This window comes from Kryptolebias marmoratus, linkage group LG16, assembly GCF_001649575.2.
Source record: "Kryptolebias marmoratus isolate JLee-2015 linkage group LG16, ASM164957v2, whole genome shotgun sequence".
NCBI classification, from domain to species: domain Eukaryota; kingdom Metazoa; phylum Chordata; class Actinopteri; order Cyprinodontiformes; family Rivulidae; genus Kryptolebias; species Kryptolebias marmoratus.
In genome coordinates, this window is record NC_051445.1 from 16,239,702 (window position 1) to 16,257,326 (window position 17,625).

Below are 17,625 nucleotides of genomic sequence, written 5' to 3' on the forward strand. Positions count from 1 at the left end.
GGTAACCTACAAGGAAATATGGGGTAACATACAGGGTATCCAGTAAGTATGTTACCCTATAAGTACTGTATAAATCTGTAAACCCTGTAAGAACTCTAAATCAGAAGAGAACCAGAAATCTTCACAGTGGATTTGTACCAACTTAAACTCAAAAGTTTCATGGCCGTTGATGTGAACTCTATTTTAGTTGTGTTCCAGTTGCAGTGAATTTCACATTACCTGGTTAGATATGATAGTCCTGCAGGAATTAACTGTTAGCTCTTCAGTCTGATCAGAATTAAACTGTATTTTACAAACTGAGGTCATTCAAAAAACTATCTACGACAGGTAAGATATTAATTGTTCATTGTAACGTTTCCTCAGAACTCCACCTCAGACTATCTGAACTTCACCTCTTAGATTTTTCTTTGTGTCACACCTTAATAGAGGTTAACTCTTTTTCATGAAAAATGTTTCCACTTGTTGCCTCTTCACTGAAGTTGCATCCATGGTTTCTTTGGACTACGGCCGGCTGTCTTCTGTCACCTGTTGCTGCAACAAATTTAGAGTTTCTGAGTTTGTTTTTTCCCCCATCTCATAAAATTAAATAGACTGCAATATATTAAATAAAAAATGTGCGTTGATGTGACTTTAGACAGCTTTAGGTTCTACCCTAAAAGGTAAAATAAAACAAAAACAACACAAAGTGTATCTCTTTCTTCAGTTGAACTCACATGGGAAGAATTAAAACTGTGAAATCATGAAAAAACAAAGAAAAAAGAAAAACAGGCTGTTCAAACATCTTTCAGCTGTGCTCATTTCAAGTTTGTGGCGGATTTATCACTACCACATGAGACTGAGTCAGCCCAAAGAAAAGGGAATCTTGTCCAAAACTCCAGCAAAAAAAAAAAAGATAAACCCTCCAGAGTGGGTGAAGTCCAAACTAAAAGCTCTCCGGTGGTGATGTCCTCTGTGTGAGTGGGAGAGAGGAAATGTATATTCTCTGTGTGTGCCTTTTGCATCTTCTAAGCAGGGGCTGTAAAGGGCAATGTGTGTATTTGCATCTGTTTCGGTTCACTGACGGCACACAAACGCACTCTGTCATGTGGGGTCCAGGGACTCAAAAGGGTCTCAGAGCGGAGGAGGTCTATATGCCTTAGACGGGACGGCTCGAGCCGTCTTCTTAGGCTTTCTGCAAACAGATGACCTGGCAGTGTTTTTATTCCATGTTAGGGATCAACTGCACCAAGGTGATGTTGTTGTATTTATTTAATTCTACTTCGTTTTTAATTGTTGTCGTGCACTTTCATTTCAGTACAGAATACAGTGGGCATGCAGGATTCCTGTTTGTTCTCAAGAGAAAATAGAGAGACAAGACAAGAAAGAAAGGAAATCACGATAAAGAAAAGGATTTTTTCATCTTATCGAATCATTAATCCTTGAGTCTCAAGTGAGCCGTGGAAACCAGGTTACTATGTTACATCACTTGACCGAAGGTTAAAGGTCAGAGGTGGCTCCCATAGCAGGGCTCTTATTGCTGCTCTGCAACCCAGACTGCAGGAAGTTAGTTGTTGTCTTCAGACTAAAAGTGCTAAAAGAAAGGGTTAAGGCCCTTTAAACAGTTCTTTAAACAATTTCTCATCAATCTACATTTAATCCTCCACAATGACAAAGTTAAAGAAAATGTTATGTGGATGCTGACTTTATTAAAAACACAGCATATACAAATACAGCATATTACTTACAGAAGTATCCAGGCTGTTTACGTTGTACACAGAAACAAATCTTCTTGGAGATGATCCAAGAACGGTTGTTAATCCTCACTCTGCTCTGACCTTACAAGAACAGGTCGGCGTTGCTTTAAATTTCCCACAATTTTATATTTCCTTGACTGTAACTTTACAGTATCTGTTGCAAAACAAACAAACAAAAACATCACAAGGGTGTGATGATGTCATCATTAAGATGACTTACGATAAACTGTCAAAAATCTGCTGATGAGAAGTCAAAGATTACTGGCAGACATTTTATAAAATTATATACATATTTTATACAGAAATAAAGCAGTAGTTCAGGTCTTCTGAAGTGGGCTTCTGTGAAAAATGTTATAAACAATAAATATCTTACCTGTTGTATATAGCTCTTGAGCAAGCTTAGTTAGAAAAATTAGAGCTTAGTTTTGACCAGATTGACAAGCTAGAAGCCAGAAGTGCTACAGCTGACTGCTGCTGTCATTATTTGCGTTTGCAAAGAACCATATTTTGATGGAAACAACCATGTAACTCAAAGCCGATAGCTATGCAGAGCTTTATAGCATTCAGTTGAACCAATATGAAACCTTTCCGATTGGAGTTATTTTCAGAGGGCAGCAAGCTTCTTTGTTCTCAGCTTGGACTAGCCATTAGCTCATCAGTTCAGTCTGTTTCTCTCATCTGAGGTCAATCAAAGAACTACTGACAACAGGTAAGAAAATGAAAGTCCATAACCTTTACACAGAACCTCACTTCAAAAGATCTGAGTTATCCCTTCAAGGTCAGTGAATTTAGCTAAATAACAACTCCCTACATACTCTATTATTTTCTTATTAAAGTCAAGCCAGAGCTGAGAGGAAGCTCCGTTTAAATAAGCCAACGAAGCGTGTCGTGCACAAGCAGCCTGAAGCCTCACGAGCCTTGATGTCCAAATCTGATCACTTGGTGCTCTGAAAATATCGACATGTTGAATGTGGGCTGACACAAGCAGAACAAAAGGACGTTTTCCAAATCCATTTGTTCTCTCTTTATATTAGCGGCCAATGACTGGAAACTCTGGAGCCCAAAGCACACAACAGACTAACCAAAGTCAATAATCCTCGATAACTTAAATATAAATTCCTTTTTACTGAAATCTCCCGGCTGACATAAAACTTTATGGTAAGCCTCTTTGGCTTTCACGTGAAGAAAAACAGCTTTTATAAGTATTTTCTTGGGGTTTCCCTCGCAATGCCACGGCTTTTAATAATAATCTTTAGACCTTTTGGTAGGCAGATGAAATGATTTCCTGAGAAAAGAAGCTGCTCAGTTTCATATCTCACTACATGAACTGAGTGGGAGTTTAAAATAATCAACAACAGGAAAAAAAAAAAGCTGGAATACACAGGGGTAATTACATACTCGCTCTGGTAAGCGAGATTTAGCGCTTGGAGATGAACTCGAGCACCAGAAAAATCTTTTGTGTTCATCCTTTTGACTGGAAAAGTTTGAGGGAATCCTCCCTGTGTAATATAAGAAACTTACTTTCAAGATTTTGCAGTCAGATTTAATTTTATTATGGTGTTTATATGTTCCGAATCCTTCAAGTGAGTTATGTTTTCTCCTCATGAAGTAATTTCAAGTTTTCAGCCATAGTCTGTAAGTTATGCTGCTAAATTTTCCTCTGACTTGTTTTCACATCTCAAACCAGAGAAAAATACAAATGAAAAGTTTGGTTGACTTTTTGACAGCTCCCTGATGGCTGATACTGAAACAAATTAGGGATTAGAATGGTTTGGAGCAAAAACACACCAGTCTCTAAAATGAAAACTGGCAAAATAAATCACTGATTTATATGTTTTGACAAGGTCTTATTCTCTTTTGGAGCTTCAGACACAGAAGAATCCAGTTTGATAGAAATGTTGGTTTCGAGTCGGGAAATTTCCATCCACTAAAGCACTTTATTAACTCTGGCTCGACGTCGAGACATAAAGCATTCAATGATTTCGCTCAGATTAGTATCAGCACAAAACCATCCCGTTGTTATGAACAGTGACCTGGTAGCCAGTATTCCCAGTCCCCCCCCACAGCTGGATGCAGATCGTGGGAGTCGAACAGGCAGCCAGCGGCGGTGGTGGCGAGGAACGAGGAGTCGTGTGGAAAACTAACAAATCTGGAACAATGATTTTACTGGGCCATGAGTAAACAAACCCACATCGGGTCCTAACCCAGGTCCTCGCGCATGAGTCACCCGTGTCTCAAAAACCTCCAGAGGGAGATCTTCAACGGTCCACTCGAGGGTTGATAAAGAGCGCAGCGAAAGCCGTTTTCCCAACACTCCTCTTCCTGTCCTGTTCCAGGAATGCAGGCAGGGGACACAAGTGAAAGAAGCCTTATTGATGGGCTCCACATGACGCCCAGCGGGTACCAGGGTGACAGGAGTGCACGTAGTCACATCACCTAAACCTACTTCTGAAAAGGACTTAAGAGTTTCGTAAGATCTTCAGTAGATGGATGCCACAACGACTTTATAAAAGTCAATAATCTTTAATTAAATGTTTCCATGAATGGAGGCAAATCCAAAGAGTGAACCTAGTTTCTCCTCTCATTAACAAACTTTGGTTTTAAACCTTTAGAGTCAAAAGGAAAATAACTTATAGGATGATGAAAGGTGAGAATGAAAGATAATGGAAAAGTTGTTTATAATAATTAGGTTTTTTTAATCACAAAAAAACTCATATCAGTATTTTTATGTTTAAATCTCATTATTTCCAATGATTTTTAAACCTATCTGTTTTATTTCTCGTGATTCTTTTTGTTGGATTTTTTTTCTTTTTTTGTTTTATCCGCTTTCTGTGCCCTTATTTCTTTCCCTGTCCTTTCACAACTGTATTTTAAAAGCATTTTTATAGGTTTCAGCAAAACTAATTTTGTCCCCAAAGCTTGTAGAGCTGCTGTGTTCTCATAAAATCAGTTTTACAGCAGAACGGGGCAAATGCAATCAAATCTTTTTTAAATCCAGAAGAGAAAAGCAAACATGTGCTTTTTTGTGTCTGGCTGTAATTATCAGCATGTTTTGCTGAATGCTAAAGTCTGAATAATAAAAAAAGGACATGTTTACGTGCCTGTCTTCTTACTCCGTATATTTCTTTGGACTGGCAAATAAAATGTACACTGAGATCTTAGTTTGTACTTGATTAACTGATTGAGTGCTGATGATAAACTAAGCTGACAGTCGTCTCCTCAGACATCAGTGTTTTCGGATGGGGACAGAGTGGAGGACGGGGCCAGCCACGGCCCCCATCAGTGGGTAAACTCTGCACACTGCAGCCATTTACTTGGCCCAGCTCACAGGATAAAGTTGGGATTGTTTGTCAGCGGGCTGTAATGCCAGGAATGCTCGGCTCTGTGTCTAAGTGTCTGCAGTTCGCATCTGCGGAGACACCTCGCGCTCTCTGAACTCTGATCTCTGAAGTCACAGGTTCTATTTCTCTCCTGCAAGGTCTTATGGTATCTCTCCCTCTCACACACACACACACACAAAGACACAAATCTTCAACATGCCCTACCCTTTGCCAAATATAGACGGTCCAGTCTATTCTCTGCTTTCCCAGCATGCTCCATCTGCGTGTCATGACATCATTTTCTTTACACGAGCGTGCGGGCATGTCTGATGATTCACAGCTTTTGTCAATCAAGTGTCAAGCTTTGTCCGAGTCCCGCTGGGCCTCTCTAAAAGGTTTACTTTTTTTTTTTTTTTTTTTGGGGGGGGGGTTCTGCATCCAGGCCAAAAGGTTTATTTCTGTGCTGTGGTTTGACTTTATGTATGTTTTCCAGTAAATTGAGGGATAACAAACTTAAATCCTCGTAAAATATACTTAAAGCCTCGCTGGAAGCTGTGAAAACACCTCGGAGCTGACATTTTTAGGGGTTTCACTCGAGGGTGACAACTTGTGATTTAAAGTCTGTTTTCATGGCTACCACGAAGTGCATCAAGTAGGTCGCTGGGCCGCCGCTCTCCGGAAGATTTCCTTTAGTGAAGAATTTGTGATGAAGTTGTGGACATTCCTCCGAGCTGTACCCCAGCAACGCACAGACAAAAACACACACACACACACACACACACACATCCCCACTGAGAGAAGCTCCTCTGGCCGCCCGCTCCGATCATGCAGTTCAGCTAAGACATATGTTTCCCTTCTGGACCCTCAGGATGATGTCACATCCACAGAGTCGAATACGGCCTAATTCAAAACATCACCATATCCTGACTCAGGCCAGAGGAAGCAGGATTACTTTAAGTCCTCAAAATTTGTCCTCCATCTGTGGAAACAACATGAAGGACAGATATACAACAAACACAACGAGAAACTCCCAGATTTTAATGGATGAGTGGGACTTTATAACCCGTAGGTTTTTGTCAAGCAAGAATATGACCACACACATAAACCGAGAGCATTGTGGCAGAAATTAGTAACATTTCTGTCATTTCTGCATCTCTGTCCTGTTATCACCTAGGCTTCACACACACACACGTGCACTTGGCCTACACACACATACCAAAGTCCAGAATAAGTATCTCAGAGATTTCACACTTTTATCCACATCTGTTATCTGGACGATAACGCGTCCAATACAATCCGAATGCAACTCAGTCCAGTGCAGACGGATCCAAAGCAGATCTGTCACTTTAGTTTCAGTGTTTTATTTAAAAGTGAAACCAGTTAAGCTATTAGTTAGCTACCGTCCAGTGTTTCAGCTGTAGTTACTCACAAATTAGAAGCAATAGTCATCAATGCTGACAAAAATTTAAGACCTAGTATTCCTTGAAGGAATGTATATTGCTCACCACTTTATGCCAGGGTGTTAAACTAAGATCATCTTATGGCAAGAAGGGAGAGAGTTGTAGCCCTTTTGGTCACTTAATGCTTGAAGTATGTGTTGAGGATGACTCTCAGCTACTACCACACCAAATTTACCTCAATATCTGTAAAACTGACTGCGTTATAACCATTTTTGTGTCGTCCTAGGTGGCTGTGGTAGCCATCTTGAATTGGGTTGATTTCAAAGGTTAATGAGTTGTAGCTGTGTATCAAATGATGACTTTCTGAGCGCTACATTAAAATCCTTCCACTGGCTTTCTGAGATATTTTGCTAACGCTACAGACAAATGAACACACACATACAGCCACGGGCAACAACATTATCACCTTCACTTTTGGCAGAAGGACGACAACAAAATGAGGAACTAAAACAGTTTGACCAGAAAGTTTAATTCAGAAGAAAATGATTTTTAGCCAGCAAGAAATCAATAGCAGTGTGTTTGTCTCTAAATTACACACAGAATCTCAAACATTTCCCTTCTGTGTTGAGGAAATATGTTGTTTTGCACAGAGAAAGGAAATAAAATAATTTTCAAAACTTAGAAAAACAACATTCAGCAGCAAAATAATGATTAGGAAAGAGTCAAAGTTTCCCACACGTTTACTAAGTTTACCACATATTACAGTGAAAAAAAAACCCAGAAAAGTTCATCTCAAAGCAGTATAATGCATGTATATAAGTGTATACATGTATGTATAATACCTCTGTCATAAAGCAGTGGAAGTGTGAGTGTTGAAGAGCACCACGTCACCTCTTCTATGCTGCCTAAATCAAAATAAGCCACCTTTAAATTCTGAAGTTGCTCAAGAGAGCGACCATAAACCTCCCAGCTTTAACAAAAGACACAGAGCTTTAAAAATGCCAAGTTCAATTTGTGTCACTTTGGTCTGGTAATTATAGCAACTGTGCTGGGAAATTTGAGCCCTTAAAAGCACTTTTTAACACTTTATTTCCTTTTAATTTTCCCAGGGAAAAAAAAAAAAAGAGTACCACTGAGATTTTAAATCTCCTAATGCAAGTGTCCTGACCAAGATAAGACACACTTCAGTTTTTATTTTTATAAATAAGTGCACAGAGGTGGTTTATTCAAGGCATGTGTAGAAATGTGTATAAAGTAAAACATTAACCAGCTAAGAACTGGTATCATAAACTTGAAAATTAAAAAATATTAACAGAATACTTTGTTAAAGTCTTTGACGGTCACATGATCGTAAACCCTCCAAGTTGTTCGTAATTTCTCTAAATTCACTGGAGTGGTTTTGGCTGCACGGTGCTGTAGCCGTTAGCACCGCCGGCTCACAATAAGAAGGTTTGATTCTCAGCTGGGGTCTTTCTGCATGGGTGGGTTTTCTCTGGATGTTCCGGTTTCCTCCCACAGTCCAAACACATGCGTGTTAGGCTAACTGATGATTCTAAATAGCCCGAGTGTGTGTGTGTGTGTGTGTGTGTGTGTACCCTCCACCCAATGGAGCGCCAGCGTTCACAACACTGAACAGGACAAAGTGGGTACAGAAAATGAATGAGTGATGTTTGTCAGCTGATTTAAAGCAGAGGGAGCAGGATATTTAAGATGGATTTATGTATTTGCAAGAAACAAAATATTGTTTTTTAACATTGTTTTGACAGTTCTAGTTGGTCAGCTGAGATATTTGCAGAGCTTGATGTTCAAAAGTTGATAATGAAACTCATTGTCTGCCAGCAGACAGCATCCAAACCCTATAGCTTTGAAGTTAGACATGAAGAGAGATGGGATTAGTCTGATTTTGCTTCTAAAGGTAATATAAGACTTAGGTCTAAGGAAATAAAACACTTTTATTTCAACTGCTGAAAGTAAGGGGTAAAGAATCACTACTGAGCATCAATATTAAACCCTGGAAAGTGACGACAGATAAACGGTTTCAGTTGCTTTGAGTTGAAATTTGGGAACAATTTTAGAATAATAAATGACTGAAACTGAATACACATATTGCCATGATTCAGGGGTTCTGGAGGCCCCTTATCTGGTTCATCTGACCAAACATCCAAGATAACACAAAATGAAAGAGTTTCATATTAGAATATTTTAGGCTGGCTATTCTGTATGTTGGCAGCAGCCCTTCTCCTCCTGTGAGCAGAGACTGTGAGTAGGACCAGCGATACCCTGCATTTACCAGATCAACCCAGGAATACGACTGGGCACATTTATAGCCTTCAGCGACACCAGCATTTTTAATTCTGTCTTTCAGCATCAGTTTGGAGGTTTCAGCATGATCAAGGGATGAATGTGTGTGTGTGTGTGTGGAGAGAGAGGGGGGTCATGTGTGGAAAAAATGAGCTGTGGTTTTCACTCTCGGATTTCAGCGCAGATGTAATTATCGGTCAAGAAGGAACCAGAGGGGTTGTGAAGATCCAAAGAGTTTGATGAACTGTGGCGTTCTCAGTTTGTCTTTTCACAAACTTTCCGCTTATGTCTACGTATTGTCTCTTTATTATTATTATCTTCAATTTGACGGAGGTAAAAAAGGCATGGATATATGTGTCGCTCAAGCAGACAGGGCTGGATTTGCAGTGGTGACATGAATGGGAGAACAAGCCAGCCTTTGTTAAAAACAAACTTTGGTATCACAGAGGAGAGAGAAGCCATTGTGCTGCAGAAAAGCCTCCTTATGGTTCATGTCCTCAGATTGTAATGGATCCTTAGCTCCAGTTTACAAATGCAACTCACTCGGGCTAAGAGTGTGTAGATTTCACAGAGACTAGTAACTGGAAATGAACCGGCTTGTTGTAGTTATTTAACTTAGACATCTGTCAGTCAAACTCCAAACAGGAAAAAGAGGGGACAAAAGCTCGGATCATTCTGCGTGTTGGTTTTAAGCCAAAGTTTCCCACATTTAATGAAAAACGTGATATTTATTGAGACCATGTGACAGTTTACAGCTCGGCTGAGTGGATGGTGAAGCAGCTCAGATAACAACCACTTTAAACTAACCGCAGCCTTTAAAACCATACAGTCAAATGTCAACAATCATTATGGAACAAAGTTAACACAAAATAACCACAAAGCAGAAAAGAATTGGGTTTTTCCCTCTTATTTTCTGTTTTTTTTTTTCTTTTTTTGTTTTGTTTTTTCCAAATCGCACAATTTTTTTATTATTATTTTAAAAAAGAGAGACAGAGTGATCTAGAAAACATTGAATTCACAGTTCTCACTTTTTTTACAGAGGTTTTTTTAGAACATTTTGTGGTTCTTTTTCTTTCTTTTCTTTCCAGGCACCAGGAATTATAACTTTTTTTTTCCAGAACAAGAAATACATCTTTGGTCCAAAGTGGAATAAAAAAAAAAAATGAAAACACCACCAGCGTCAATGTTCTTCAAAAAGTGTTTTTTTTCTTTTTCTGAAATATATAAAGTTTCTTAAAGACTTTTTAATACTTAAATAAGATATTATAGCTACATCTCAGAAATGACCAGCAATCTTAAAGATGTTCTTCAAGACAAAACATGGGAGAAGAATTTCGGTGCGTTCAATTTGTACGAGGAAGTTGGAATTTCCACGTTCCAAGTCAGAAAAAAAAACAACTGGAGCACAGAAGGCCTCATAGTCCAACATGGCTGCCTGGCAGATAAAACTGGTGATCGTTATAGTGAGGAGCTATTAATTTGCACTTCTGTCACATAATGCTGTACAACCTCCATCAATGAACGTGTTGCTACAGTGTTTGGATGCATAAAATGCACTGAATTGCATTACCGGCTTGAGTTGCTAATAATAACTTGGCCACTGAGACAAACAATTGCCTCTTGTTTTCTGACTTGCAACGGTTGAACTGGGTGGGACATAATTCCCAGACTCCTGCTACAACTTCCGAAGCAATTAGAGCGCATTATTCGTGTCAGTTCAATCAGACGCACAGCAGTACAGGATTGTTTTAATCAAGTCACATTTGGCAAATTTCATTCCTCTGTGTTTTCAGTCCACCTCCCCAGAAAGAGCGGACCAGTCGTGGCTCAGCTGCAGGGCAGCCACGTCTGATATGAGCTGCTGCACTGCGTGATCTGCGGCGGCTGCACGTGTGCGATGTAATAATTACTGAAGTTGATGTCCTGCACGTATGGTGCTGGCTGGTAGTAGCACGTGACGTTTGTCACAGTGGGGATGGCGTTCTGTTCAGCCAGCACCTTCAGCGCCAGCATGGAGATGAGGCTGAGCGTCTGGCGCCGCTCGTGGCCCATCAAACACACAGTGCTCTCGTTCACCACTTGGTGCAGAGTCAGCAAGCATTCGTAGCGTTTGTGCTCCATGCCGGTGAAGTGGTTCTGCAGGTAAGCCTCCAGCTTCCTCTGCTGCTCGCCTAGGTCGGGGAAGTCAATAAAGAAGCGTGAGCACATGTAGCGCTGCATCTGCTTCATGTCTGCTTCAGAGGAGGGTGTAAACCCCCGCACCAGCAGGTGGCAGTACTTCAACAAGCCCCCTCCTCTGATTTCCTCAGGGCTGTGCGTGGCTATGGTCCTTTGACACAGATGCTCCATAGCTTCCTGGAAGTCTCCGTACACACTCTCCCCGACCACCGTGGGGTGAAAGCTCTCGGACATGGGCGTCTCCGAGCACCGGTCGAATAAAAGCAGAGAGTCGAGACAAATCTGGAAGGAGTCCACGCTGAATTCAAACTGCCGTCTTAAAGAGTCCACAAACTTCAGCTCCACATTCTTGCCCGTGTTGTTGGACAGCGAGATGAGGCTCCAGCGGTCCGTGTCATTACAGACTTTAACCAGTTTCTGTACATACACTTCTTTGAGGGTCAGCGCTGTGATGCGCTCCTTAGAGACTCCGGCGGGCAAGAAGTCCAACAGGCAGTCCAGGACGACATCTTTTACCAAACGGAAGGCCTGGTCATCTTTTAGAGACACGCCAAAGATCAGGTCGAGGTCCTTGTAGCCCAGTCCATTGTCCTGATGGAGCACGTGGCTGGCAGCAGAACCGTTCAGCCTCACGTCCTTAACACACACGCCTCTCTCCTCCAGCCTCGCTCGCACCACCTGGACAAACAACACACACGTTACTTATTAATTATGCAGAGAGTATTCGTGTAGCTTCTTTTAAAAGAAAATTTAACTTAAAATTTGAATTAAAAATACCCTCACAGCTGTTTAAATAAGACACACACACACATCTAAAAAGTCATGTTTAAGTAAACCCTACAAGTGGAAATCAATAGATTGTGGAGAGAGGTAGCAAAGGCAAAACAGAAGGCGTATGATAAGTATCCAAGAGGCTGGACACTAATGAGGGAGAGAAGGACTTGTATCGACTGGCAAGACAAGAGGGACCAGGCTGGAAAGGATGTGCAGCAGGTGAGACGTGTTAAAGATAGAAATGATAATGTTCTAACTAGAGAGGAGAGTGTGATGGAAGATGAAAGCAGTACTTTGAGGAGCTGATGAATGAAGAGAATGAAAGGGAAAGAGGGGTAGAGGTCATAGAAACTGGACCAGGAAGTGGAAAAGATTAGTGAGGATGAAGTTCAGAAAGCTTTGAAGAGGATGAAGAAGGGGGAAGCAGTTGGACCTGATGACACCAGTGGAGGTATGGAAATGTGTAGGAGAGATGGCAGTGAGGTTTTTGACTTGATTATTCAATGGCATGTTTGAGAGTGAGAAAACACCTGAGGAATGGAGGAGAAGTTTTCTGGTGCCAATCTTTAATAACAAGGGTGATATACAGAGTTGCAGCAACTACAGAGGAATTAAGATGATGAGTCACACGATGAAGATCTGGGAGAGAGATGTGGAAGCTACACTCAGACAAGAGGTGACTATTTATGAGCAGCAGGATGGTTTTATGCCAAGAAAGAGCACCACAGATGCCATCTTTGCTTTAGGATGTTGATAGAGACGTACAGACAGGGTCAGAAAGAACTTCATTGTCTTTATGGATTTAGAAAAGGCATACGACAGGGTGCCAAGGGAGGAACTGTGGTGTTGTATGAGGACATCTGGAGTGGCAGAGAAGTATGTTAGACTGGTACAGGACACGTATGAGGACAGCAGGACAGTGGTGAGGTGGTCTGTAGGAGTGACAGATAGCTTCAATATGGGGGTGGGACTGCATCAAGGATCAGCTGGCAGCAAAGGTCAAAGGATAGGTTTACAAGACAGTGGTGAGACCAGTTGTGTTGTATGGTTTGGAGACAGTGGCACTGACAGAAAGACAGGAGACAGAACTGGAAGTGACAGAGCTGAAGATATTGAGGTTCTCCTTGGGAGTAACGAGGATGGACAGGATTAGGAATGAGGTCCTCAGAGGTACAGCACAGGTTGAACGACTGGGAGATAAAGTTAGAGAGGTCAGACTGAGATGGTTTGGACATGTGCAAAGGAGGGACAGTGGGTATATTGGTAGAAGGATGTTACAGATGCAGCTGCCAAGACAAAGACAAAGAGGAGACATGGATGCAGTTAGAGAGGACATGGAGGTAGTTGGAGTGAGGACAGAGGATGTAGAAGACAGAGTTAGATGGAGGAGGATGACTCGTTTTGGCGATCCCTGAAAAGGGAACAGCCAAAAGAAAATGAAAAAGAAGTGAAGGTAAGATCGATACTAGTGCTTACAAAAGTCCATTTCATCACAATAAACCTGAAAGAAATGTCAAAAAAGAAAACAAGCAGAGATGGAAAGTTTCCAGGTCCATCTTCCCCTGGGTCAAATTGTCTTATCAGAGTCACACAGATAAGAGATGCAATCCTGACCTGTGACCCATACACAGTTAGAGTGGTGCAGGAAGAGAGCTGTCCAAAAACTACAAAAACCTGTTGATATAGTGAAGGATTACACAACTTTACAAAAGCTGATTCAAATGACAAAGTAAGACATCAATCTTGTGTGCCTGAAGTGAGCTTATGTGGGTTGTGAAAATGTCTCATTTGAGTTATTATTATAGCGCTGATTCCCAAGGTTGGTGGTGGTGGTGGGTGGGTGGAGGGAGGAGGATCTAGAACAGTTAAATTCATTTTTTAATTGATTTACAATGGCAAATCCAATCCCTTCGTTGTTACAGAAAAAAAAAAAACTATGGTCATAAATGGATAAAAATAGCATATAGGTTGACAAGCCTCTTTGATAAATGGATTCTTAGAAATCTTTGTACACTTCAACCAAAAAGAGTTGGGGTCATGAGTCTCTGCAGCTTTCATTTACTGGGTTGAAAGCTGAAAAGTTTGGGAACCACTAGTTTAAAGTATTTAAGAAAAATATTAAAGCCAACTTTCTTAAAACCATAGTTCAGATCTTTTAAATGTGGTTTTGTAGAAAGGTTACACACAATTAATATTTTACCCATTTTAGATAGCTTTTTGAATGACCTCGGCTTAAAGAAAGCGTTCACGTCTGACGATTGATGAGCTAACGGCTAGTCTGAGCAGGGCCAAGACTAAAATGGATCGCTGCGGTCTTAAAACAGCTCCAATCTCAAGACTCTGTGAGTGGTTCCGTTTTGTAAACTATATCACACAGAATTTCTTTTTTTTTTTTTTTTTTTTTTTTTTTTTATAGGTTGGTGGTTATTTGCAAGGGCAGTTAGCGGCGGCAGCACCCAGCTGTAGCACTTCTGGTGCCGTCACAGTGAAAAGCAAACTTAACTGAGGTGTAAAGGTTTGTGAAATGGCTTTCGCACAAACCTCAATGAAATGTTTGAAACTGAAGTTGTTTTAGGACGGCTGCCCTTTGTTCTCGGCCCCACTCAGACTAGCCATTAGCTTCTCAGACAGGCTAGAATAAACCCTGTTTCTCCAAATTGACATTATTCAAAGAGCCATCTACAACAGGTAAGACCTTAATTGTTCATAATCTTTCCACAGAACCCATTTTCAATCTAATTTGAAGCATCCCTGGTAGCTAATCCATCAGGAAAGCTTGTCAAAGTAAATCAGAGCTTCCAGAGGAGGCGAGCTTGATGCTAAAGTACGCATTTGTCGTGTATGAACGTCTCCTGGTCAGACAATTGAACCATTAGCACCTGCTGCACAAATGAGTTGCTCCACGCTCACACGCAATCCCAAATCCCCCACGGTACAGACCTGTCAGATTAGTTCTCGTTAACTCTCTCTCCCATGGCGATCAGATAACATGACGGCTCTATTTATACATAGTAGGTCAGGCTGCAGACAAACGTTTAAAGACAAGGCAACCCACCCACACCACCTCCCAGAGGAACTCCTTTATAACAGCAGCACTTGGGTGGAAGATTGCCATCTTTTAGTCATAAAACGAAGTGGATTGGGTTCAAACTCCAATCAGAAGCTATGATTCTGTTTTTTTCTGTGCTTCTGTGGGAGTTCTGATACCTCGGCGTTACATGCTTGGATGCAGGTGAGTGGCTAAGCCCCCACCGGTCCCGCCCCAGGAAGTAAACGAATTAACCTGACGGCTTGACATCAAATCCTGCCAGAAGCGAGACTTCAGACTATTTCTCCTACTTTCCTTTGAAATAATATGAATGAATTAGTGCTGCGAATCTCATCAAAAAGTCGTGTGACAGAACGTCTGAGTTAGAAATCGAAAGCAGCTGCTGTTGTTATCTTGACCCTCAGTGACACAGCTGGAACTGCCTGGACTCAGTGTGGATGCTCGCGGCAGTGTGTTTATCCCTCTAACTCTGCAGTGGGACAAAGGTCCACAGTGTCAGTCACGTCCCCGGCAGAAACAGCAGCACCATCACGACTGATTAAAAACCCACTGAAACTTGTAAATCTATGCAGCAGATGGCAGAAATCTGAGCAGAAACTAAATTATACAGGGATTCCACAAATCCAGAGGAAAAATACGAGTCCTCCCCACAACGCTTGGAAATCTAACCCCCCAATTTAAGCCTCCCGCCTGTTCAATGGACCATTCATCTTTCCACGACCGCAAGCATGAAAGGTCTGGGCTCCACGAGCTTCTCGAGCTCATCTCGAACATGTCAGCGTGTGGAGCGAGATGGAAAGGAAGATCCCGCTCCTGTTGAAATTCCTACCCTTGCACTTTCTTTCCACTTTTAATGCAATGCCAAACTATCAGGGGAATCACGGTGAGTGTGGGTGAAACGTGATCCAGTTACAACGAAGAAAAGGGACTGTGGCCTATATTTGGATCTATTTAGGCTTTTTAAAAACTTTACACTCAAATCCAGCTGTACGGGAATTAGAGGCCAACCAGCTTTATTTTGACTCTGATCTGGATAAATTGCATTTTGTTTAACAAGGTTATTGTTTATAGAAAGCAATTAGAGTTATAAAATGCTTCAAAATGAGGAAATGGAAGGAAGGTTTCAGGAAAACGAAGGATGAAGCGGCTCTCAGATGGCAAGGGACCACCAGGGGTCGTTGGAAGGTTTTTAAACTAGTTTAGAATAAAGTGTTCAATTTGAATTTGGGAGTGTATAAGAGAATAGTGTCTATTTCACAAAGGTTTTGAAGTTATATCCACCTAAAGTGGAAAATCTGACTCATTTGTGTGCTCTGGAATTAAATTAAAGTTGTTCCGACTCTATTATGAGCTCAAATGTGCTTTTGAATTTATTTGTGAAGTAAGTGTGCGTGTGTGTTAATACCTGGACTATCTGACGGGGCTGCACAGACAGAGTGGGGAAGTTTCCTCGGCCGTGGATGGGGACAGCCTCCCCCAGGATCGAGTCCAAACGACGCACCTGATCCCACGACAGCACACAGAACCTCTGAGTCTGACTTTGATCCGGAGCAGCCGACATGATAAAATAAAACCCTCCAACTCAAGAAGGAAGAAAAGAAAAGAGAGAATTAAAGAAGTTTAATCAGCGGCTTCCTCCCAGCTCAGATCGGTTGCTTCCCTCTTCTTTAGCACCAAGACAAATATATTCCTCAGGAAAATGTCTGCGTAAAGTTGAAGTTCAAAAATAAATAATTTTAAAAAAAAAGGGAAGACAACTAAAAGGGAGTGGAGGCTCGGCCAGCTTCCTCCGGTCTGCGCGGCTGGAATCCGGTCAGTGTGCAGAGCTCCGATTCATAAGGAAGGTCCAGAGGGCTCAGAGGCTGCTCATTAGCCTGCCGGCCTCTGATTGGCTGCTCAGTTTGGTCATTGCCATCCTGCACGCAGGAAACTCCCTCCGTGTGACGCACATGCCGGTTTCCACTCCTCTGCTCTCCTTCCAGCTGCAGACTGACAGAGATCCCGCCTCGGGGCCATGCTTTCTGGTCATCAGGCGGCACTTTACCTCAGCTGCCTGCACTGATATTATTAGAGATGTGATAAATAAAAGTTACTGATAACAGACCGCAGCTGTGCAAACACACCCTCTACTTTTCTTTATTATCTTATGTTTTATTACTCCTGAGGGATGTTTGCACAGCGTAAGAGTTTTTTTTAAACAAGACACTCACACTCACACACACACACACGCACACACACACACACACACACACACACACACATATATATATATATATATATATATATATATATATATATATATATATATATATATATATATAGTGAAAAGAGACCAACAACTCCCCTGTACTCGGGTCAAAATGACCCCCAGGGCCTCAGTTTTAAAACTGAAGGCTCAGGGGTCATTTTGACCAGAGGACAGCCTCATGGTTCAATACTAAAGGGACAGTCTGGTCATTTTTGGAGCAATGTTCTCCCAAATAGTTATCAGTAGTTACTACCTTATCAGCCGCGACATCACACATGGAGAACCGAGTTTGGAGAAAGAGGCCAAGGTCTTCATCCTGGCTAGCCTAATGAGGGTCGGTTTTACATAGTTTTTCAGGCCTGTACAACAACTCCTTCCCAAAAACAACATGCCAGTTGTGGACGAATGGTCTCTTAGCTGGTGTCAAAGCTCTACACTTTTGCCTGACAGGGGTTGGTTTGGTTTGTTGCTGTTTTCTCAGCCGAACAACATCCACGCTGCTACGCAGATATATCTGTGCTGAGCATACAAAAATGCCGAATGGTGCACCAGAGAAGCCATCTTTGCTGTGAGGACGCTGACAGTGAAGTACAATAAGGGTCAGAAAAAACTTCATTGTGAG

General features: G+C 41.6%; 1 protein-coding gene across 1 annotated transcript; it reads right to left on the reverse strand.

Moving 5' to 3' along the window:
- Window positions 1–9,435: 9,435 nt before the first annotated feature.
- On the reverse strand, window positions 9,436–16,578 carry tent5ba (terminal nucleotidyltransferase 5ba). The gene is made up of 2 exons (XM_017433279.3): window positions 16,161–16,578; window positions 9,436–11,610 (listed from the first exon to the last, which is right to left on the reverse strand). The coding sequence occupies exons 1-2, from the start codon at window positions 16,314–16,316 to the stop codon at window positions 10,582–10,584; spliced, it is 1,185 nt and encodes a 394-aa protein (XP_017288768.1). The 5' UTR covers window positions 16,317–16,578; the 3' UTR covers window positions 9,436–10,581.
- Between the last annotated feature and the right edge of the window lie 1,047 nt (window positions 16,579–17,625).

What these genes read in the sequence shown, in the direction of transcription:
- tent5ba (XM_017433279.3), bottom strand. Translation starts at nt 16,316, where the DNA reads ATGTCGGCTGCTCCGGATCAAAGTCAGACTCAGAGGTTCTGTGTGCTG. An exon ending in AGCCCCGTCAGATAGTCCAG is followed by an intron (nt 11,611 to 16,160) that starts GTATTAACACAC and finishes TTGTTTGTCCAG; the next exon opens with GTGGTGCGAGCGAGGCTGGA.